At 41.2% G+C, this 25,276-nt stretch overlaps 1 protein-coding gene across 1 annotated transcript; it reads left to right on the top strand.

The window, feature by feature from the left end:
* Positions 1 to 17,559: 17,559 nt before the first annotated feature.
* On the top strand, positions 17,560 to 19,111 carry COL4 (zinc finger CONSTANS-like protein). The gene is made up of 2 exons (XM_086526332.1): positions 17,560 to 18,572; positions 18,664 to 19,111. The coding sequence occupies exons 1-2, from the start codon at positions 17,781 to 17,783 to the stop codon at positions 18,985 to 18,987; spliced, it is 1,116 nt and encodes a 371-aa protein (XP_086382458.1). The 5' UTR covers positions 17,560 to 17,780; the 3' UTR covers positions 18,988 to 19,111.
* The last annotated feature ends 6,165 nt before the right edge of the window (positions 19,112 to 25,276 follow it).

Here is a 25,276-nt window from a genome sequence, read left to right as displayed (position 1 = left end):
CATGAAGTTTCCATCTTCATTGCACTAGCTAGTACTGAAGGGACACAAAGAATTGTATTGTAAAATCTCTCTCTTGATGGGAGAAACCATAATACAAAGCCTTTTGGAAGGGGGACCGGCTCCATGCAAAGCCGGTCCTCAACTGTTGTCAATTTCTTAATTTATCTCCCTTTTGAAGTATTATTCATGCTATCTAACTAGGTGTTATGCTTTTTGTTGCTCTCTCCACCCAAGCACTCTTGTTATTCTCATTAGGAAGCTATTCTAATGAAATGCTCACTATGTTCATGCTATTTTCCACTACACACAAGTTACTAGATCATTAAATGTTACATTGGTATCAGAGCACAAGGTTTCTCTTTTCTTGCTCAGGAAGGGAGGTCCTCAAGCTAGCTATAAATGGTTGGTACTATTAATTGCATGTGAGTAAGTAGAATAGGGATTTTTCAACCTTGCAGTGCGCCTGCCTTTGTACAGTTAACGAGGCATCACCGTCGAGAGCTATGGTCTTAATAGTGGAGTCCTATGGGGCTTGCCTACGGCTTAACCATTATTGAGCTATTAGAAGCTTGACAAGAGCCGGTGTTGTTTTGGTGTTGAACAACCCTCTCTTCTATTCCTTGCAATTAATGGTATTCGAGCCACGGGTAGAGTAGCTTGAGTGCTTTTTCTAAAGGGGTAAAGAGGAGTAGAAACTAGGGATTGAAGTGCCAAAGTACACCTAAAAGTTGTTAGAATGGCTGACAATAGTAAAGAGAGTGAAATTAATGTTGATAACTTTGATTTTGCTAATGAGCAAGCTACTAATGATGCCTCCATGCTTGTTAACTATCTTGTTTCTAGGCTTCAACAAGCCATGGGCAATCCATCCCTCCAAAGTGAAGTGCAACGACAGCTTCGTGCTCATGGGATTCTCCAAGCTCCCCACCATGATGAGAGAGCACCTAGGAAGCCTCCTTGCGAGACTTCCAAAAGAGGTCTCTCTCCGATTCGGGAAGAAGAAGAGGATCCCTATGAAGGGCTCATAAATTTGCTCCTTGATGACGCATCTCCTTCTCAAAGGAGAACTCAAGAGCCTCCACCGAAAAAACGAGAAAGAAGTGAGTCTCCCGCCACCTCGATGGAGATGGCTCCACGAAGACGGCGGGCTAAACGCTCTCCATCACCTCCAAAACAGATAAGACCATCACATACTTATCCACACCATACTTGGTTTAAGTATGTGATGGTCTTATTTGTTTAAGTATGTGATGGTCTTATCTATTTTGGACACCATGATTGGCATGGTTGGGGTGGCCGACTTGAATGCGATCTTGTGTGCTTAATCGTCAATGCATGTAATTAGAGTTGTGCTTGAGAGATTCCAAGATTAGTGTGTTTCACTTCGTTGCTTGATGTGTGTAGATGATTGCTTGAATTGATGCTTGATGTGCGATTAGCATTAGTTGTTTGGGATGATTTCTAATTGCATTGGAGGATGCACGCTCTTGAATCCTCTCAATCTTTGCATCCGATGACGCTCTCGCACATTCTTTGTGTGATGCCTCCAAGCCCTAGCCGGGTCATGCTCTCTCTCTCTCCGGATTGATAGATTTGTGGGAGATTGCCTATGCTATGGCGAGCCTCCAACATTGCGGCAATTGGAGGATGCACGCTCTTGAATCCTCTCAATCTTTGCATCCGATAACGCTCTCGCACATTCTTTGTGTGATGCCTCCAAGCCCTAGCCGGGTCATGCTCTCTCTCTCTCTGGATTGATAGATTTGTGGGAGATTGCCTATGCTATGGCGAGCCTCCAACATTGGCGCCGCAATGTTGGAGGCTCGCCATAGCATAGGCAATCTCCCACAAATCTATCAATCCGGAGAGAGAGAGAGCATGACCCGGCTAGGGCTTGGAGGCATCACACAAAGAATGTGCGAGAGCGTCATCGGATGCAAAGATTGAGAGGATTCAAGAGCGTGCATCCTCCAATGCAATTAGAAATCATCCCAAACAACTAATGCTAATCGCACATCAAGCATCAATTCAAGCAATCATCTACACACATCAAGCAACGAAGTGAAACACACTAATCTTGGAATCTCTCAAGCACAACTCTAATTACATGCATTGACGATTAAGCACACAAGATCGCATTCAAGTCGGCCACCCCAACCATGCCAATCATGGTGTCCAAATCAAGTCACACATAATCAAATGAAGCTCAAGGCTTCTTAAACCTACACACACACAAGCACACCATTAGAGGACAACTCTAATCCCTCAATCACGAGTACGCCCACTCCGCTTAATCGAGAGAGTTAGATTAGGACTCCACTAATCGGAGTAGCTTAGCATAAGTAAGAGTTAGATTAGAGAAGATCAACACTTCAAAACAATGAAGGAAAGTAGATAAACATGATTGACAACATAATGAAGACTAGATTAATTAAGAGAGAATTACACTAATTACATGTGATTAGCACTAGCCTTCTAAGCATGGGCATTAAGCTCAAAGGCTATGCCATCAAGCCCTCCTCTAGGGAGAGAGTTCTCAAAAGGACCACTCAAGAATGACCTCTCATTAAGCATAGGGCTCTTTTATAGTTTTGGGCCTCAAACCCTTCAACTATGGGATAAAGTGAGCTCTCTAGCTTAGACTCATACAACTTTGGAACTCCTAAATGAGCCCAAGCCCTATACAATGAAAAGTAAATACTGTGCACTATGGCACATCCACAACTTGGTGCATAAATGGTGTAGCATGTGTTAGCCGCTGCTAACATTCCCCCCTTCCTAATTTAGCGCACGTCCTCGTGTGCCGGTGAAGCAAGACATGGTGACATGGTAGAAAGAAAGTCCAAGGAAGAAATGTTGAGCTGCAAAACATAAGAACAAGTAATGAGTATCAAAGGCCACCAAAAATGAATAAACATGAAGCATAAATGAACAATCATGCAAAGTGATTTTTTGCTTCTAAAAGATGGGTTAATCATAGTCAAAAACTAGACAACATAAAGCAAAAAAATACTCAAACTATTGTGAAGATTAAACCACTTGAAATTTCAGTTTTATGCATGAAACACAAGCAATCAATTATGACCCTAGGCTAATGCAAGTTCATAAACCTACTAGCCTAAAGACTATGTGAACAATCTTAATAAATCATTCAAGTCTATCATGTCTATGGGCTATAAAAAGCTCCTAATCTATTAGTACATTGTCAAAGTTTTTTGAAGCTCATGGAAGTTTTGATTTAGTCATTCATTGTAAAATTGAAGCACAATCACAAGGCTACCACCCCAAGGCAAGTCTAGGTGCGACTCTCAGCTCCTTGAACCCTCAAGAAGGTTTTCCAAAAGCCTACTAGCTTACCAAGGCGATGGCTAACCCCTATCAACCCAGGGCATCGGTTTAGGGCTTTGACCAAGCGAGCCAAAGTGATTCCCCTCGCCTACCAAGTGTCAATAAGGCGCTAGGCCTCACATAGACACAACATAATATATAATTTTTATTTTCATGTGCCAAAAAGCAAGAGAAGAAAAAGGCAAAAAAGAGGACGCCCTCTTCTCCATGTTCTTCATCCTCTTCCTCTTATGAAAGTGATGGTGAAGACAACGAAGATCAAGGCAAGAAAAAGGAGAGAAAGAGGTCACCCTCTTCTCCATCTTACTCAAATCCTTCATCTTCTGAAGAAAGTGATGGTGCAACCTTTGAACCATCAAAAAGAAGAGGCCATAGGAAATCCTATGTCGCGTGGAAAAGGGCATCCAAGCTCAAAAATTTCAAAGAGGGAGGGAAGAGCATCTCTTTCCTTACCTACGATGGCACTTTGGTGCTACGGACAAAGTCTTGGCCTTTATCCAACAATTCGATGCAGCGTTTGGAGATGAGGGCTTCACGGAGTCCTCAAGCTATGCCATGTAGCTATGCACTTTCAAAAGTCTGCCAGGCAATGGTGGTCTAGCCTACGGGCCAACGGTGAAGCTCCACAAACATGGAAAGCTTTAAGAGCTTCCATTATGAAGCAGTTTTTGGCCACCGATGCCAAAGACAAAGTACTCACCGAATGGCGAAGCTTAAAGCTCTCTCCTTACGAATCCATTCACAAATATATAGACAAGTTTCGGGACCTACAACTCAAAGCCATTGTCTTCAAAAAGTTGGATTTTGGAGAGCAAAAGCAGCAATTTGTGCGGGCTTAACTGAAGAAATGGCGGAGTATGTCAACTCCCAAAGGCCACACACCATATTGACGGTTATACACCATACTATGGTGGTCTCTCAAATCAATTTCCAAACGGGGGCTAAAAGAAATTCTAAGCCCACGGAAATAAGGGTTCCAATGAGCCTAAGGGGAAGGACAATGTCCAAAAGTCTCCTAAGGGCAACTCCAACAAAGCTAAAGAGAAGGGAGTTGATAAAGGCAAAATAAACTCTCTCCTGAAGAGCTTGAGCGTTATTGCAAGGATAACCGATGTTTCAAGTGCGGCGAGCAAGGACATGCGTACCGCGCTTGTCCCCAAAAGAACACCCGCCATGAACCTCCTAGAGCTACCTTGGTCAAAATCCAAGAGGAGGAAATTCACCACAAAGGATCTCCTCTATGCCATGCTTGGGGAAAGGTAAGAGAACATGATGCTTTTATTTTCTTTGACTTTGGTTCTACTCACAATTTTATATCTATGGAGTTGGCCACCAAGCTAGGCATACAAGCCTACGAGATGGGAGATGTCCTACCCGCAGATGGTGCTTTCAAGGGGCAAGAAGCTTCAGTCACTCTCTTAATCGGGAAATTGAGGCTCCATGTCCAAAGCTATGTGGACAAAGAGGACTTCTTTATCTCTCCTCTCAAGCATGAGGATGTAATCCTAGGGGCACCACAATTTGATCGCATGGCTGCCAATGTTAAATTCCCTAAAAGGAGAATCTCCTTTAAGTTCAGGGAAAAAGATATGTATATAGATGCTAAGGAAATGGGTAACACTATACCCATTGTACATACACAAGCTTTCAACAAGTCAATAAAGAGCTCTATTTTCGTGTACACGATTTTTGTTAAAGATTCTCAAAATGAACCTAATGTTTTAGCAAAAGAAAATATACACAATCAAAAGGAATTAGAGTTATTCAATTTTCTCAAGGTCTTTCAGGATGTCTTTATTGACGACATCCCTTGTGAGCTACCTCCTAAACGAGGTAATGATGACCATGCAATTGAACTTCTTCCAGGAAGTTCACCGCAAAGACCGCATTTCGCACTACGTTTGGTCTTTACGAATACATTGTCATGCCTTTTGGCTTGACCAATGCACCAGCCACATTCAGCCGCTTGATGGAGAAGCTATTCAGGCCTCACCGAACCTTTACTGGAGTGTTCTTTGATGATATCATCATCTACTCTAATTCATTAGACGAACAGAAGAAACACCTCCAGGTAATATTTCAAGTTCTAAGAGAGAATAAACTTTATGTTAATAGAAAGAAAAGTGAATTTTTCTTACAAGAGATTCAGTATTTAGGTCACATTATCTCTCAAGATGGCATCCAAATGGATCCATCAACGCTAGAGGTAATAAAAGGATGGCCTAAACCAAGGAATCTTCATGAATTAAGAAGCTTTATAGGTATGTGTGCATACTATAGACGCTTCATAGAAAAGTTCTCACTAATAGCAGGACCATTACATGACCTAACAAAGAAAAACGTTAGGTACACATGGTCTGCCAAGGAGAACAATGCTTTCGAAAAGCTTAAAGAAAAGCTTATCTCTCAATCAGTGCTTACACTACCGGATCTCTCAAAGCCATTTGAGGTCCAATGTGATGCTTGTGGTGATTGCCTTGGAGCTGTTTTTCTTCAAGAAGGGCATGCCATAGGCTATGAAAGTCGAAGGCTCGACCCTGTTGAGCAAGCTCTAGGCATATATGAAAAGGAACTCCTCGCAGTTCTACATGCCTTAGACTCATGGAAGCACTATTTATTGGGGACTCCTTTCATTCTGCGAACGGATCACCAAAGTCTTAAGTACTTCATGATGCAGACCAAGCTCTTCGACAAACAAATGAGGTGGGCAAACTTTCTTTCAAAATTTCATTTTCATATTGCTCACACTGCTGGCAATCATAATCAAGTAGCCGATGCACTCTCAATACGAGCGAGAGTGAATGCGGTTTCCATAGCAACTCACAATGATCTATCTTCTATGATAGATGAGTATGCTATTGATCTCGATTTTAGAGATGTGATTTTAGCCCTTGCACTAGGGAAGAAAGAGGAACCATTTACTTTACAAGATGGTTATCTTGTCTACGGCAATATACTATGCGTTACTAGCTCACTACGTGAGAAAGTAATGTATGAATCTCATGCTCCTCCTTATGCGGTGTTGGGGGTCCCATCGTTGCAACGTGGAAAATGTGTAGTTCCAGTGTTTAGCAGCTTTTGTTGCAACCTAGGCACAGTAAGTGACCTATTCTTTACAACTTGGAACTCTCATTGAGCCCGTAACACATTAAAATATTACAATGGCTTGAAATAATTTGGGAATTTACAATATTTGACCATTTTGGGAAAACATAAAAAATGTGTAGTTCCAATCTTTACTGCTTCTTTGCATTCATCCTCGATGTGCATTCGTACATCTTCGGTCTTTAGCAGCTTCTGTTGCAATAGCTCCAATGACCAACAAAATTATCAATCCGTAGGGATGAGCTACCTGGCTAGGGCATGGAAACACTCACACGGTTAGTGAGCTAATCGTGGCAACACAAATGGTTAACTCTATGGGGCGAGCTTCTCGGCCTATGGAGGAGCTAAGCCGCAATGAAGGGCAATCTCCATATCCACCTCTCTTCACCTCTAATCAACCCAATCACACACACTACGATTGCAAGACGCACACAACACTAATCCTATCATGCAACACACTAATCGCAAGCACACACACATAGATCTATCGAGCACCACACTCCAATCAAACCTACATGCACACACAATCAAAAGAGGGCAATCACACAAGATTAGAGAGGGATTAACCACTAATTAGTTAAGATCTAGTAAATCTAAGCATCAGAGGCAATCATAAGAAGTAAGAGAGAGGCATAGTGAGAGAGAATGAATAATTGATTAGTGTTAATCAAGTCTCACGAGCAAGGAGAAGCTCAAGGACTCCATAGCCACATACCTCAAGAGCTCTCACCAAAGAGTGCTCTCCACAAATGACTTGAGAACCCTAATTTCTTTTACACACTGACTTATATACATAGGGTAAAAATATGCAATGTTCGGGCGCCCAAAGCCTTTAGGGCTCACCACTTACTGAATCTGCAACCTAGGCATAGTAAGTGACCTATTCTTTACAACTTGGAACTCCCATTGAGCCCGTAATACATTAAAATATTACAATGGCTTGAAATAATTCGGGAATTTATAATACGTGACCATTTTGGGAAAATGTGGAAAATGTGTAGTTCCAATCTTTACTACTTCTTTGCATTCATCATCGATGTGCATTCGTACGTCTACGGTCTTTAGTAGCTTCTGTTGCAATAGCTCCAATGACCAACAAAATTATCAATCCGGAGGGATGAGCTACCCGGCTAGGGCATGGAAACACTCACACGGTTAGTGAGCTAATCGTGGCAACACAAATGGTTAACTCTATGAGGCGAGCTTCTCGGCCTATGGAGGAGCTAAGCCGCAATGAAGGGCAATCTCCATATCCACCTCTCTTCACCTCTAATCAACCCAATCACACACACTACAATTGCAAGACGGACACAACACTAATCCTATCATGCAACACACTAATCGCAAGCACACACACATAGATCTATCGAGCACCACACTCCAATCAAACCTACATGCACACACAAGCAAAAGAGGGCAATCACACAAGATTAGAGAGGGATTAACCACTAATTAGTTAAGATCTAGTTAATCTAAGCATCATAGGCAATCATAAGAAGTAAGAGAGAGGCATAGTGAGAGAGAATGAATAATTGATTAGTGTTAATCAAGTCTCATGAGCAAAGAGAAGCTCAAGGACTCATATCCACACACCTTAAGAGCTCTCACCAAAGAGTGCTCTCCACAAATGACTTGAGAACCCTAATTTCTTTTACACACTGCCTTATATACCTAGGGTAAAAATATGCAATGTCCGGGCGTCCAAGGCCTTTAGGGCTCACCACTTACTGAATCTGTAACCTAGGCACAGTAAGTGACCTATTCTTTACAACTTGGAACTCCCATTGAGCCCGTAACACATTAAAATATTACAATGGCTTGAAATAATTCGAGAATTTACAATACGTGACCATTTGGGAAAACGTGGACAATGTGTAGTTCCAATCTTTATTGCTTCTTTGCATTCATCCTCGATGTGAATTCGTACGTATTCGGTCTTTAGCAGCTTCTGTTAACTGACGTTGACTCAGTTAACATTCCCCCCTTCCTATTTTAGTGCCCGTCCTCGAGCACTATTGGAAGGTGTCTATGGAGGCTGTGGAAGTTTTTGATTGGTTGTTGATGGGCTGATTGTCTTAATTGGTCGTTGAATTTGTTGATGAGGTTCACTTTGCTGCAGCATCTTTATTGGTTCAAATATGTCTGATATGAGAGATGATGTTGCATTTGTCCGTTGTAATAGCATAATGATGAGGCTGATGTTTATTTATGAAAAGTATGTACAAGGAAAGTGGGATGATGAGATTCTAAATTAGGGTCTAATACGTGGATGACCAAAGGAAAAAAACCCAGTGGGAAAAAAGTACCTTTGGGATACGCGCATTATTGGAGTACTTATTAGCATGGGAGATATTAGCAAGGTACTCAAGGGATTATTTGTTGATAGATATGGAATTAAAAAGGCAGCAAATACGAAAGGGTAGCATGATGGAACATTGGTTTGCCTGTTGTAGTCCACTCAAGGTGCATAGTGGAAGCAAAAAAGAGTGTTTAATGCATATGTCCGATGATGGGACATCCTATTTATGCATTCACACAAATGCATGGAAAACAATATGCTGTGCAAGAAAGATTTTGAGGGGTTATTCAGAAAGATGGTGTAGCTATAAAAGCATATGACATGGCTTTGCAAGCAGGCACCTCTTTAAGAATGGTTTTTGCTGACGAGGATATGTGCTCTCATCTTACTGTGCACTATGCATGAGTGTTAGACTCTACGACACTCCACCAATTGTAAGTTAATAGACTTTGACTCTTATGCTCGTCTCATCCAGCATGAGCAACACGACTTTAGATATGCTCAACTCTTCCAGCTTGAGCGTAAGCCTAATAACTACGACTCATAGCACAGATTTTAATATGACTTGAAGCTTTGGGTCTAATGCTTTGCTCATTTTATGGCTCAGCAACACGACTCTGATATGCCAAAGAGTGTTTTTTGCACCCTGGCAACTTGACTTTTCACATTCTTGTGCTTACTACAAACATTTCTTCAAGTAAAAGTAAGCTTGAATCCTCAAAAAGAGGATTACTGAAGGACCAAGTTGGCATTGAAGGTTTCTTTTGCCATACCTGTTTTATCATCTTTGAATCTTCATTCGTGTTGGTTGGGTTGTCCTTCTTTGACTGTGAAGACTCCATTGGTTGTTTGATTCTCCAATTAGGCCTGTTGATAGAAGTCTTTGATGTTGTTGGAGGCCTTTGTTCACTTTTGGCATCTGGCTTTTGACTAGGAGCATTGGAAGACTTAGGAATCCAAATCTCTTGAGGACCTTTGTATCTCCATTGTGGACTTTGCTTCGCTCTAGGTCTTGTTGATTTTTTGATATCTTCATGCAGGTCTGGTGTAGTTGCAGTTGGCTTGTGATTAACTGGTAGCCAAATCTTTGTATAGCCTGTGTAGAATCCTTGTCCAAGAGGAACATTCTTTGAGATCTGTCTTTGTTTTGTATCCTTTTGTGAGCCATGGTAAACTTCAGCATCATTCAATGTTGTTCTATTGTTTACCTGCTTCTTAGGTATCCTAGGATATTGTCGAGGTTGATACCTTGTGGGCCTTCTTTCTTGGGAGGGACTTGAAGTTACTTCATATGCTCTAACCTGTGGTTTGGCACCCATATCTGTCTGTTACCTCCATAGTACTCATGTTCCTTTAAGCTCCATTGTGATGCTATCCATACCATGTGTTTGTCTTTCTGTGTTGATTTCTCGTCCTTAATCCAAACTAGATCATTGACTTTGACTAAATTGCTCGGAACAAACACTTGCTTGACTTTCCTTTGCTTTCTTGAATACTTTGGCTGATATATCTTTGCTTTTCTTGGTGTCTCCTTAGAGGTTTCAGTTGTGTCAGCAATTGACTTGAAGATTTGAAAGCCTGACTTGCTAGAAGCAGCTGATCCATGAGGGTTCTTTGATGTAGAGGCATATGCTATAACAACTTCTTTGCTAAAGCTATGTCTACATGTCTTTGTGGCATGTTTCAAAACAATGGACTTGCAAAGGACAAAGACGATGTGGCTTAATAGAAGACTTTCTATGGCTGAACTGGATAATGTACTTGGAGACGGATGGAGTACCAAAGAAACTTTCCATATTGGCGATAATATTAGTTGTAGAGTAAGCCCAAATTTTATGTCTATCTCATATCAACTATGTCATCAATCATTAGTTCTGGGCTATGACTATAGGAGATAGAGAAGCAAATTAGGTAGTTGGGTTTCTCTCGACTCTGAGGAAAATTGTCCAGAGTTTGAACTAAAGGTCATAGTCCATCCACATTGAGCATAGAAGCCTTATAGTAACAACAAACTGGAGACTACAGGATGTTAGAGAATCTCTTGAGTTTCTTGATGAAACATCTCCCGAGTATAGATTCAAAGTGGATGGAATTGTGGTGAGCACAAGGATGGAGAATTCAACCTCTTGCATCACATGCCTTCCCCCAAAAAGAGTTGTATTTGAGCCACTTGCAAGGACTTGAAAAAACAAGTTCAATATTGTAATCATTGCATTTTGCAAATATATTTGTCTTTAAACTGGCATGAGACCATGATACACATTTAAGAATCGAATAGTTGGTATTAAGTATTTGAAGTATAAAATTATGAGCCACCAAAGGGTATATGTTCATATGGACAAAATGAACAAACGTGTACATAACTTTTGTGGAGTAATCAATCATAAACTCCAATTTTCTTTTTGCCTGAGGATTCTGCATCCTCAGAGGCCCTTTTTCTTTTGTGTTCAGGAGAAGGTGAATTCAGTTCAGGAGGGGGTGGTGCTGACTTGGGCTCCTCAGGGCTTAGCACGAGGGACTTGGTAGGGGTTGGTGCTTTGGGCTCTTGAGGAGTGGTTGGCTTGGGTGACTTGGCAACCTTCTTTGTTGGCAACATGAATGGTAGCTTGAAAGGTGAGCTAGGTGCCTTCCCCTTACTGTTCTTAGCTGAACGACGCTTTTGAACCTTGAATTTCAATGGTGAGTGGAATGGATGGCCCTTTATATCTGCTTTTCTTTTTGCAAGGCTCTTCTTCTTAGTGGGGCTCTTCCTCTTAGCAGGACTCTTCTTGGCATGGCTCTTCTTTGTAGGACTCTTCTTTGTATGGCTTCTCTTCGAAGGGCTCTTACTTGTATGGCTCCTCTTTGAAGGGATTTTCTTTGTATGGATCTTCTTTGCAGGACTCTTCTTCTTGTGATCCCTTTTCTTTGCATCCAAACCATTGGTGGCTCTACCCTTCTTTGGTGGCAAAGGAGACTCTATTTCATCTGTAGTTGGTGCCATGGGAGAGTCTGGATCATTTGGGTTTATTGATCTTTCCAAAACCATAGAAACAACCTTCTCTCTCATCCACGTGACCCAAGACTCTGGATATTCATGCAACTGCAACAAATAGAAAAAGAAAATAAAGGACATGAGTACATACATAGTTAAGAAGTCAAAACAAATCAATGGCACATGAGATACACACTTAAAAGCTAGGAATACCACAAAATTTTATAAATTGTTAGGAGTTAAGATTTACCCTTCAACATAGGGGTATATTATGTGATTGTAGGTCAGCATGTCAAAATCTTCAAAAAAACTTGAAAGTCTTCCTTGCTTGTTAAATAGACAATGTGTCACTAGAGGATCAAGTATGGAAATTTGCATAGCAATAGCCTCTAGAAGATCTCTCATAAGACACCTGAAGTCAAAGAAAACACATCCCCCAATGAGGCCCTTGTAGGTGAACATGCACGAATAATTAGCAAAGGGGCAACACATACCTGAGACAGATAAAGAGCACAGTATCACCAAGCTCAATGTTGGGGTTTACAAGCATACTTTTGTCTTGAGGGAATATGTCACAATACACCTCATCATCCCCACACATGGAGACATCCACAACCATTTGGCCTGTAATTTTTTCATAAAGGAGAGAGTTGGATGCTCTTAAAATTTCTGCTTGCTCTATAAGGATAGCATTCTCTGACGTCATGTCTTGCTCCCTCTCAACCTCCTTGCCTGCTTTGATATCCTGGGCCTTTCTTGTCTCATATTGATGTGTAACATCTATAATGACAACCCTGAATTCTTCTGCTGCCTGGAAGGGGGGATATTTAAAATTTAGAAGGCCCTAAGATCCTCACTAGGAATAAGCTCAAGAGCCTTATCAAACTTGTACCTCAGCCTTGACACAAGCACAAAATCTTTGCTCATCAGTGTGACCCTGTGAGCAAATGCAAGTGCAATGTAGCTATCATTCATAAAGTTTATAAGGAAATCCTCAGTAGCCTCCTGAAGGCACATCAAGGCTTGGATTGCCACCTTACTGAAACAAAGGTTTTGATATTCATCATGCTCACTAGTCTATTTGATATCTCTTTGACAACTCTCATGAAGGGTAGCTTTGGAATAAGAAGACAAGTAGACTTCTGTGCTTTCCTTATCTCCCTTAGAGATTTGACTTGATAATTCAATCTCTTCCTAGCAGTAGGCACCGAGGTTGTGTAGGTGGTTTCTCTTCTTTCTTCCCAACTAATTCTTCTTGGTTGTCATCATCATCTTTCTCGAATCTTTTGGAGCTTGGTAAACTTTCCTTGCAGTTTGCTTTGTCCTTGCCATTTGATAGTCGGAAAGTGCTTTGTCCTTTGCCACAAAATTAGCCAAAACAAGGCCCGCGGGAGGTTCAAGAGACTCCTAAAATATCCCGAATAATGCGATAAGAGGTCCTCCCATAGTCTAGAAGTGCTCGCTATCGCGTCGTGTGGGAAGTTGAAGCAATACTGCAGGACGCGATAAGAGGTACTCCCAAAGTCTGGAAGTGCTCGCTATTGTGTCGTGCAGGAAGTTGAAGAAATACCGCAGGACACGATAAGAGGTACTCCCAAAGTTTGGAAGTGCTCGCTATCACGTCGTGCGGAAAGTTGAAAGCAATGCGGCAACCGATAGACTTCTTTCCTTTGGTCCCAAACCTTTGACCGAAGTAAGCCTATAAGCACTTTAATCAAGTTCACTTGTTCTCTTTTATTTTCCTTAGACTTAAGCTGTGGCCAATTTAAGATGGAAAATACTTTTAGAAAATTAGAAATTAGTTTTTATGAAAACATTGTACTTGCATTTTTTGTAGCTGCAATCTCCTTTACATCAACCACAAGATCATCTTTTAAATTTGTAATGGAATTAGCCTATTCAACTTGAGAATAGCTGAAATTAATGAGAATACTTTCGAGAAATAACTTTGTGAGCATAGCGGGTAGACATAATTGAAGATAGCAACATAATCATAGAAATTAGTTAACTTGGTATGAACAATACTTTTGCAAGAGAGAGAATTTAGAGAACATGACAAAAGTTGAGGACCGGATTTATGTGGAGCCGGTCCCCCCTCCAATAGGCATTTGTATTATGATTTCTCCCATTAAGAGAGAGACTTGTTACAATACATTCTTTGTGTTCCTTGTGACCTAGGTGATGCAATGAAGATGGAAAGCTTCATGCATCACAATCATAGCATAACATGAACTTGAAGAACGTTTTAATTGTCCCAAGCCTCAGTCCCAAGACCTCAAACACCTTCGAAGGTGGAGAGAGCTAGCAGGGAATGAGGGTAGGGAAGAGGAAGAAGAAACATTTCATAGGAGAAAGAACTAGTTCCTCACTTATCATACTCTTGTTGCTAGCATACATAATAGCATAGTAATGAAGAAGAAGGAGATGACAAGCTCAAGCATTGAAGCATGGCTCTTGGTTGGATTTGCACTCCATAGCCAAGAGTGTTGGTGTAGGCTCTCAACCTCTACTTGCTTGGAGAGGGAGCTCTTGCACTTTGCATAGCACACCATGAGAGTGATTGTGAGTGTGTGTGGGTGAGTATACCCCTCAAGCAAGCCCCTAGCTAGCTTGGGTCGACCCCCCCTTGTAGCTCATGCTTGAAGCTCATTGGACCCCTCCAGGCCTAGCCAATCATAAGCAGGAGCCATTACAAGTAACATGGGTAGCCTTGGGACAAGTGTCCCCCTTTCCCCTTTGAGAGAGAGGACTTGATAAATGCAAAATCAATTAGATAATTCAAGTAATTTATCATTGGACCCCTTTGAAGCCTAGCCAATAGGCTTCAAGCAACACATGAAGGTAACATGGGTAGGGACCTGACATGTGTCCTTGCTGCCTCTTCAAGTTGGGGCTTCCCTTGTGTGTGTGAGTGGGTGTTCTCTCTCTAGCCCCTAGGAAAAGGGCTCGCCCCCCCTCTTGTAGGAATGCTTTTGACTTTAGGTGATCAAGCACCTTACTCACCAAGCATGACAAAGCACTTGAACTAGGGGGTGTTCCCACAAGCATCTCAGGCAAGCTTCTCAAGGCACCTCAAGTACCTTAATCATGCAGCAAGTCAAGCACCTCAAACATGACAAACACCTCAAGAACGACAAGCACCTCAAGCAGGACAAGCACCTCGAGCTTGGGCCGGGTTCCCACCTCAAGCTCAGCCCTAGCTTACCTAAGGTCAAAGGACTTTTACACACATTTATTGGAGGTCTTCAATGAAGCTAACCCTAAGGTCTTATGCTCCATTGGTTAGCCTTGCTCTTTGATAGACCATCTCCCTTTTGGGCCCTTTTACCATTGGCCCCGTGTTGAGATAGATCTATAAGCACATATCTATATCTTAACACTTGTTCCCGTTTATTCTCCCACATTAAGTGATCAATTTAATATGAGAAAATCATTTGGGCTGGTTAGATATTAGATTTTATGACAAAATTTGCATACTAGCTCTTCATATCATAAAAAAAGAACATCATTGCTTACCTTGCTTGATGCATGTAGCATTTGTTAGCCTTTTTTCTCAAGGGTATAGCCAATAAACACACATTTTTATCCAACTTAGTTGTCATCTCATCATCCACATGCACATAAGCAACACATCTTAAAAACTTTGAGGTGTGAAAAATTCAATTTTGATTAAGCTTCTTCTCAAATATCGTATTATATAGTAGTAGTGTGAATCAACTGTAGAGATTGGCTCAACCCAATAGCATGATGCATATTCTTCCCATTCACATCAAAGCTCTTGCAACTTGTGCAAGAGCTTTGTGCAATGTACTCGTGCTTTTACTGAAGAGCACCATTTTGCTGTTGAGTATATTTGCACAAAAATTATTTTTGAAATCCATTTTGTGTTAGAAAACCACTGAGTTTATCGGAGAAGTATCTTCCCCTCCATTCAACATTAGGCATTGTACATACACTTTGTTTTTCAGTCACAACATTAAAATTCTAGAATTGAGTGAAGACATTACTTTCTCCCTCATGAATTACATCCATACTTTCCTTATGTTGTTGTAGAAGAACGTTATAAACAACCTCATCCATCCTAGATGCTTACTTCACAAGACCCCATACATTAGAGGATAGTACTCAATAGATTTTTTGCTTACATGCTTGTCATAGAAAAAAGATGCCATTGCCTGCTTTCCAAACTGACAAGCCTCACAAACCTTATGCTACATTCAAGACGCTTTAAACATTGGCAAACCTAAGACAAGGTCATGGCTTTGCATTGTTTTCACCTTTTGCACATTTGCATGCTGAATATGCTTATGCCAAATGTCAATGTTTGCAACACCTCGTGACTGCAACATGGTAGCTTTCATCTCGTGTATATTAACATCGAGAGTGGACATTTGCCCTTTGTGTAGTCAACCTTCTATTCTTCTTGTGCTCATCTATATATAGACCATCTGAACCGAACTTGACCTAAAATTCTTGCTCAATCATTTGCCCAAAAAACACTAAGTTGTTTGTAGTATTGGGCACATATAGTACATCAGTTAGGCACTTCACTTTATCATCTCTCAAGGACAAGGGCACATACCCTATATGCGCAATAATGTGATGTAGCATCCCTAGTCTCCATATAACGAGGATTGTCTAGAGTTTGCAGGTCCTCAAACCATCCACCTAGTTGTGTGATTCAATGCACTCGAATAATCCACTTACCACACATTATCCATAGCATGCATAACAAAAAATCTCTGTGGCTCAGTTGTAATGTAGGCAAGAAGTCATCTAGGCGAACAATGGTGATACAACCGGACTTCATAGACATGGTCTACCTACCGCTACTGACCATAACTTATCTTGCCAACTCATCGACTAGCGGATTCAGGTTGACCATCGTACATAGTTATCTCAATGTTTTGTATTTCCCTAATATTTTGTACACCATCTTATCATTTTTTGTAGTGAAGTAGCAACCTTCGTTTCCATTGCGTGCTCTCTTGGTAGCGAAGAGGACGAAGCTGCTGTCACATTGTTCCGGTAAGACACGCTGCATGTTGAGGTGGCCGAGGTGTCACAATGTTCCGGTAAGACACACGACATGTTGAGGTGGTCGAGGAGTGTGCGTGCTGACATGGATTGCCAACTCACGTCCACTCTGAGCATTGGATTTGTCCGAGGGGTCTTGCTTGACCACCAACGCCCAAATGTTGCTTAAACCAATCTTTTTGATATGAAGCGCTAATGTAAACTAAAGTAACGAAATGGACATCTTTCACATGTGACATGCAAGTCCAGACGGACACGAGTTGAATCTCATGGGCAGGTGAACAATCTAGGCCACATCACAATTGGGCACCGCCCTTGCGTGACATGGGCCAAATCGAGTTGCCCCCCCCTTCCCCCCCTCCCCCTCCCCCCCCCCCCCCCCCAAAAAAACAGAAAAAAAGAAAAAAAAACAACCATGGGAAAATCATTTTATGGAGCTGACACCCTTCCTGAGAAAGGGAAAATCACATTTGAGATGGAAAATTCTATATAAAATTAAACTTTTCAACTAAATTTTTTGAAATTTGAGCCGGCCTCAAATCCTTCTTGTGAAAATTATACCTTTTCCTGAGCCGCCAGCTGCTTCCCGAGCTTTAAGGTGGCCGCACATCCCTGCACGTCGTGATCCCACTTTTCCGTCTCGGGCTTTTTCGGAGGATTCACGTGAAACGGGCCCAAGCGGGGAGTCAGCATTATCCAATAGGGCGGAATGGAGGAGGTAGGTGAGGTCCGGTGGAGGGCCCTCGCTCATTCTAAGCCAAGTAGGTATCCGGATCTGCTGCTGCAAATCAGAAACTCGTCTCTCGGGAGTCGAATTTGCGTTTCTGCCCTCTTCTCATGGCGCTCGTTGCTTTGTCCCCTTCACCTTTTCTGCCCCCCTGCAGCGCGTGAGAGAGAGAGAGAGAGAGAGAGAGAGAGAGAGAGATTTGTAGAGAAACCCCCTTTCCCTGACCTCAGCCCTAGCTCCTCCCCTCCAAGTGGGTGGTTGTGGTGCTGCAAACAGATCAGATCTGTAGTATGCCTAGGTCTTGCGATGCCTGCCAGACCTCCACGGCCCTTGTCTTCTGCAGAGCAGATGCTGCATATCTCTGTTTGGCCTGCGATCTCAAAGTCCATGGCGCCAACAAGTTAGCCTCTCGCCATGAACGCGTGTGGATGTGTGAGGTCTGTGAGCAGGCACCTGCTGTTGTAACATGTAAGGCGGATGCGGCATACCTCTGCTTCTCCTGTGATGCAGATATCCACTCTGCTAATCCCCTGGCGAATCGTCATGAGAGGGTTCCTGTTCTGCCCTTCTATGAATCCCCAGGACTCATTAAGCTCTCCCATGTTAATGTTGCTGCTCCACATTCATCAGATGTCGGCGGTTGTGGCAGTGCAACCTCTGACGGAGAAGAGGATGATGACGAGAGATCTGCTGCAGAGGCGGAGTCTTGGCTCCTCCCTTCAGATGTAACCACTAAACATGGTCCAATAGTTGAAAGCTTCGATGATGTGGTAACAGGGCCCTCTCTCTTTTCAGATGAGGCGTGCAACAGTGGCTCCAGCAGCTTAACGACGCCTCCCACGAGCGGCAAGCTCCCCAAAGTGAAATCAGAGTGTGATAGTTGCTTGGAATTCTTCCCTGATGTGGATCCATTTTTTGACATGCAGTTTGTTCAGACTGTGGGAGCAGACAGCATAGTGCCAGTGCATCATCCGCATGTGCATGTCCCAATGTCGCCACCTCCTAGTGCTCCTCATGTTGTGGAGGGAGAAATGGCCTCAAAGAACGGGGTTGGTTTCAGTTCGGCATCTTTAAGTCATAGCGTAAGCACCTGCTTGCACTGTGACCTTTGTATTTATTGCCTTCGCCAATGTGTCTGCGCGTTTATTGAAACACCTTTATTTCCTTGTGCAGTTGTCATCAAGCTCGATGGAGTTTGGTGTGGTGCCAGATTCCACATTCAGTGACATATCTACACCGGCCGGATCTTGTGGACTCCCTCGAGTTCAAAGCATCTCACAGCTGGAGCCTATGGCAAGGGAAGCGAGGGTCTTGCGGTACAAAGAGAAGAAGAAGAATAGGAAGTTTGAGAAGACTATCAGGTATGCTTCAAGGAAGGCGTATGCGGAGACCAGGCCAAGGATAAAGGGTAGGTTTGCCAAGAGGAAAGAAGTTGACGTGGAACCAATGTTCTCTGTTGTGCCTGATTCAGGCTTTGGTGTTGTACCTTCATTCTAAAACGCAGGTGTTGACCTGTTGTAATTGTAAATTAACGTCGCCTTCTTGAGGGTTAGAGGTGAAGGAAAAGAGGGTTGGCAAAGGCACATGCTTTTAAAGCCGTTTCCGCTTCTCTTTTGCGATTTCCCATGGGCTTTTATGTCTCTCTCTTTATCTCTCTATTTTGTATCATGGTGTTTATACTTGTTTATGCCAGACTGTCTGGACCGTCCGTAGACACCATTTATTCGGTCATTTCTACAGTAGATATACTTATGTAGGCTTCAATGCCATCGCTAATGCGTTTATCCTTCCATGCTTTTGTTTGTCTTCAACCCATGTCGCTTGTCGCATAGGAGGGTTAGCCGAGGGTAAGTTATAGGAAAAATCAGCAAGTGCAGGTGGATGATAGGCTTTATCTATCCCTGCTTATTGATATCTTCAACCCAGGTTGTCATAGAATGGGGTTAGCAGTAGAGAATATTCAGCAGGTGATTTTGACTTCACATGATCATACATTTTGGGATGGGCTAGAAGTACATGATCGATGTAATCTTTTATGTGAATGTGGTCTGCATGTGGAAGGTGAGCAAGTTTTGTAGAGAATGATAGGGGCAGATGTGCCAATCTTAGCTTGCTTGGTTCTTGCTTGAGGGAGCTGCTCAAACACCCTGGCTGTGGTGGTGGCCTTGCCTGTGGGCGAGAAGGATTGGGGCTGTTTCTGTCCTGTCTTCCTTGAAGATGCCAAGTGACAACCAGCATCTCTGCCTGGAGTTGAAGGGCCATTACCGCCTTAGAATGCTTGATTCTGCCTTTGAGCCGGCTCATATTATTGATGCGAGAGTCCAGTTTTAACAGTAAAAAGTGTAAGATGGAATGGCGTAATCCAGGTGAACTGGATCTCCATTCTTACTTTTTACATTCTTGGCTCGCAGCTTGTTCGCCCTGTTGGGACTCGTGTGCATAGCCATGGGAAGTAAACAAGCTTATTTGCGAAATAAAACATAATGCAAGAAACATCCAATTATGGGGCAACATCCTTAGAAAACATCCGACCTTACTCCCAATGTGTTATAACCTCTAGGTCTGCAAGTGGACATGGCCGATATTGTTTTCCTCCGTTATTTTTGGATCTATTTTGTGAATTTAGAAGCTTTATCTTGAAAAGCTGCTCATAAGTAGTAAGTTTATGATTCTAACAAGATGAGCATCGCATTGATAGATCTTTGAAACCTTGACTAGATTCAGCATGCTTAAGGTTGAACTCACCCTAGCATAGGTTTTACGTTTTTGGGTGCAGAACTCACCCTAGCATAGGTTACAATTTTGGGTGCATTATTAGTGTTCACACACATATTCAAATGAATGTGCTTACAACTAGTATCAAGGAAAAGATTATGACCATGAGACTACACAAGATTGATGGCCGGACTTTTATAAAGTTTTTGCCCTTTTTATTAGGCTTTTATTATTCATGCTCTTGGAGCTCTTTGCAATAAAGAGAAGCTTGAGTAGACATAGGACTTTAGAGACTAAAATCATCATGATCCCCACAACTTAACTAGCTTCCTTGATTATCATTTGTTGTCCTCTACTTCAAAGCTTCGCCTTGCGAGAGTAGACCGAGCACTTGTGCTCGGCATCGCGGCCCGCTCAAGTAAAAGAAATCTACTTCAAAGCATTGATGAATAAGTAGAATAAGTCTTGTAGAGGATTGGAATCCTTATTGCTTTGGTTATGAATTCCAGATGAAGATACTTTCTGATAATCTCGTCAAATGAACTTCTACTTAGCTATTGACGACTTGTACAAAGTTGTAGAGGTTGAAAAGAGCTATAGATTGAAAAGAAACTTTTGCAAATCGATTTTGGATTTGTAAGTTATGTCCGATTTTTCCCTCTCCAAAATAATAATATTGAATTTTTAAGAGGCGGACGTATTCAAAGTTTGAATTTTTGAAGCATCTCTTGGGATTTGGAAGAGGCAAAAGAATGCTTTAAACCATCACACATGCCCTTCTCCACTTTGCCTTTTGGTTCAACTCGCTATAAGCTGCATTTTGTTGTTATAGTTTCGTAAAATTCTTGTAAGATCTTACAAAACATTTTCATGCACTTGAAAGTGGCATTAATCTTTTGACACTTCCTTAGTCATGACTCATGAGTGTCTTTTTGCATCTCATTTGTCCTTCAACATGTATTTTCTCCCTTAAGTGTAAACCTTTTGGTTTTGTAAAAATGTGTACGAAACCTTTCACATTTGTGGAGGTAACATCAACCTTTTGAAACCATAGTCCTGTGGTGCACCTTTTTGCCGTAATCTTATTCATGGTGCTTCCACTCTATTTTACTTTCTCATAGAATAACTCTCTTCGAAATTCCAAAGGTCAATATTTGCTCTCTTCATTCTCCAATCATTGCATAAAAAAAAGTATACCAAGAAATATGTGCATGATCATTCGATGGGTTTTGATATGCACCAAGCCAAGGGACTTAGAAAATACATACAATGACTTCTAAGTATCACACAATCCACAGCTATGAGCTATAGTCAAAGTAGTATACTTCAAAAGTCATGGAGTATTCAATCAAGGATTCCAAAATCAAACTAAGTTTTCCTCTCAGTCAAGCACTTACTTTTGGATTTCCAGAAAGCGAGAACCAAATGAGTGGCTAGGCTATAATTGGAAGCAAGGCTTCTACCCATGCCCATGCTCTATTCATGGACTTTGGATTTCTTGATAATGCAAGGCACATGTATCGGTTAAGAATGTAGAGGTAGGTATTTTATTGTAGCCAAGGGCTAATCATAATATTTTGAATAGCATGCAAGGCATATCTGTACAGTTCACTTAGTTCCACACAAGCAATTCTTTTGCTTCTGCTATGATGTAGGATACTCTGCCAAGGACATTGTTTCCACCTGTTGCTTGCTTTTTTGCTTGACAAGGTGGATCTAAATGTAGGCGGTATTAGCACGCGATGGAGTCACGGGATTACTTCCGAATAGGTAAGATTTTGTTTATCTTCAGTGATTTTTATTGATGACTCTTGAAAATGTCGCAAGAGTTAATCATAGTTTTCACATTGTACTCATTAAAAATTGAACTTGGTATCTTTTCCTTTACTCATTGCATATGATCGCATCGATAGGTACTCTACATATCCTTGGTTTTATGTACAAGATGCATGCACTAAAGAAGCTGCTCTTATTATGTAGTTGATAGGCATGGTTTCACCTATCAAGCAACTCTTTTCTTTGATAACAGTACATGCCTCTTTCAAGAAAATCTCAAGGTGGGCAATCTCTTGTTTTCCAACCAAAAACCAAAGACTGCTTGGTATGAGTACTTTCCTTTGGGCTTTTGACAATTTTTCTCTCAATGGGGAGATATGATTGTTTCAACGATCCAATTGTGAATAAGATTCCAACCTGAGAGGAACTTTTGCTTAGTCTATAGCACTGATTGTGTCTACATGAGTTGTATTTTTAAAGGTATGACCCAACTTTTGACAAATCACTCCATATGCGTCGATTGTCACGTATGTGATCCTTCACATTTTTGCTTTCAAGGAAAGAAGTTTTAAATTGCCAAGGGGTAGTAGAATCTGCTTACAATCACTTCGTAGTAAGGTAGCTTGTGATGGTACCGATCTACCTAGTAATTTTAGTAATATACTTTTGGATTTGACCAAGGGTTTTAGGTTACCAAGGCAAGACCCATGGTTCTTGTCCAAAATGCAACCAATGGTTGTTCTAGGTTGCACAAGGGTGTTTCACTACTTGTTTTGGATGCAAGTGACTAGGCCATGCATAGCTACAAGGTAGCAGTTTCGGGAATGATTCGAGGATAGTGTACACAATACCTGAATTTTTTCTTATCCGTGTTTAATTTTCCTAGGATGGAATTGAGGATCCACATTTTAGTGGTCCCCTCTATTATGATGGTTATAGGTCTACAAGGTGGGGATTGGTCTGGCATGTGTTGTCAATCACAAGATATACAACATGGTTTAGCTAGTGTGGAGCAAGGTTTATAAGGGTCCCTCTCACTCCTATCACTAAGTGTTTTCGATTACCTCCACACACAAGTACATTTTGTACTTGACAGATGTCATATTCCTGACATCATTATATGAGACATATTCCACATGTAGAGAATACGAGTCTCTGGGACCGACACTAGCGCTTTTTTCTTATTTATACGTCGCAATAGAGTCCTTATGTGTTGGTCAAACCCGTTTAATAGACCGCTTCAACCATGTCATATTGAGAATAGTTTTAGTGGCAAGAAATTGTCAAATACTTAGTGAGATTTGTTACTATCACCCACAAGTACTATCAAACAACATCAATGGATGGTTGTTTTGACTTTTTAGGATGCAATTTTGCATGCCTTTTTTTTTTTTGTAGCAAAGCTGTGTCATGTTAATAAAAAAGTTTCGTTATTTATACCTAGATGTGGTTTATTATCACATTCTATCAAGGTTTAAACGTTTTAGCAAGACTATCTAGTACTTGTACCATATAGCCTATTGTGAATAGCTACGCTACAAGGAGGGAAGTATTTAATTCTTTTTACAAGAGCTGTTTACACATATACTCCCTCAACTTTCATGTATGCTATGATTTAAACCATTCAAATCGTGGAAATGCAGGTTAAGATATGTTTTTGCTAATGTATGCACACTAGGTGCTATGAGCCCTAGTGCTTAGCAATGTCATATCTGCAATGCCATACAAATTTATGTATTTGACTACTTATGAAGCTTTCTCAACACAATAAGTGCAGTATCTGTATGGAGTTATTGTGGGTCAGCCAATCACCATACGAGGTCATGACTTGGTATGGGTGATTGTAGATAGGTTGCCTAAACGCCAGAGTTAACCATGTTGTTTTTTGACAATTTGTATAGATTGTCTAGCAAAGTATGACTGATCATGTTCCCAACTTTAACGAGCACTTTGTAGTTGTGTTTCAAACGGGAAAAAATTAGTGTTGTTAAGGAGAAATTGTCCGCTTTTGTTTCAAGGACGAAAACACTTCTCCATGGAGGGACTAATGTCAGGCCAAGGTAGGACTAGGAAGGCACGACCCTGGGAAAGTGCCAGTAACGCATGCAAAACATGGGTCTATATATAGCTACGTGCTAAGGGGCCTTGATTGGTGTTATACACACACACACATGTATGTATATGTATATGTATAACACCAATCAAATAGTGTTACTCTCTTTGAAACTCAAAGGTCAATATTTTCTACATTCATTCTCCAACATATGTATGTATGCATGTTTATCTATTTATATTATAGATACATATATAGATAAACATACATATAACCATAACACATATATACCCCAGGGGATCCAATCGTTATAGAAAAGGACATGCCATTTGCGAATGGAGAGTTTAAGAAAATCCTATTTATGCAAGATATAAGGTAAAGATGACTCCCCTTCTTATGGAGAGTTTAAGAAAACTCTTTATTTATGCCATATATAAGGTAATTATGACCCCCCTTCTTATGCTTATAAGGGATTAGTACATCAATATCTTTTATATAAGGTTTTCTATGGTTCTTTGAAAACACACTATAGCTAAATCTGTTGTGTAGTAAACTCTCTGTTTTGGTTTTCAAAATATTTTAATGTCAATATAGCTTCATGGGATTCTCATCATTCCTAAGATTCAAAGACAAAAAATCAAGAAGCACTCATTACTCTATCCTTGATGGTAGCGCGTGCGTATAAATAAACTTGAGGTGCTTTATATGAATAGGGTTTAAATTTTGTAATATCAAAGACTTACTTTCAAGTGATATTAGATGAGAGTTACACAATTAGTGCTAGCAATGTTGGCCTCTAATGTATTCATCAAACTATCTATTTGCATATGTCCATGGTGATGTATGTTATTGATAGACTTTATAGAAAGAAGATATGTTTCTATCCTTCCCCTTTTCCCCTCCCCCCTCAAGTGAAACTTATATCCTAGGCCCCCCCCCCCCCCCCCCCCCCCCCGCCCCCGCCCCCTCCCCAAAACACACACACACACAAAACCTTTATAATTTTAGAAGAGAAATGATTGGGCATCTACTCCTAATTTATATGCTTATTTAGAACATTTGAGAACCTCCTTCCCCTACAATTATGTAGTATGGTAAGTTTTCCATGGTTGATCCTTCGAAACATACACACACACACACACACACACACACACATATATGTATGTGTATGTGTGTTTGCATATATGTGTGTTTACACACACACACACACACACACATAATGCATATTTTGTGTACTTGCTT

Source organism: Adiantum capillus-veneris, chromosome 13, assembly GCF_014529385.1.
Source record: "Adiantum capillus-veneris isolate H3 chromosome 13, ASM1452938v2, whole genome shotgun sequence".
Classification (NCBI taxonomy): Eukaryota; Viridiplantae; Streptophyta; class Polypodiopsida; order Polypodiales; family Pteridaceae; genus Adiantum; species Adiantum capillus-veneris.
The sequence above is the reverse complement of the archived record's forward strand: the minus strand, read 5'-3'. Positions and strand labels throughout refer to the sequence as shown.

Excerpts from the sequence above, each read along its gene's own strand:
- COL4 (XM_086526332.1), top strand. The coding sequence starts at position 17,781 with ATGCCTAGGTCTTGCGATGCCTGCCAGACCTCCACGGCCCTTGTCTTC. Across the intron at positions 18,573-18,663 it reads CGGCATCTTTAAGTCATAGC|TTGTCATCAAGCTCGATGGA; the intron begins GTAAGCACCTGC and ends TTCCTTGTGCAG.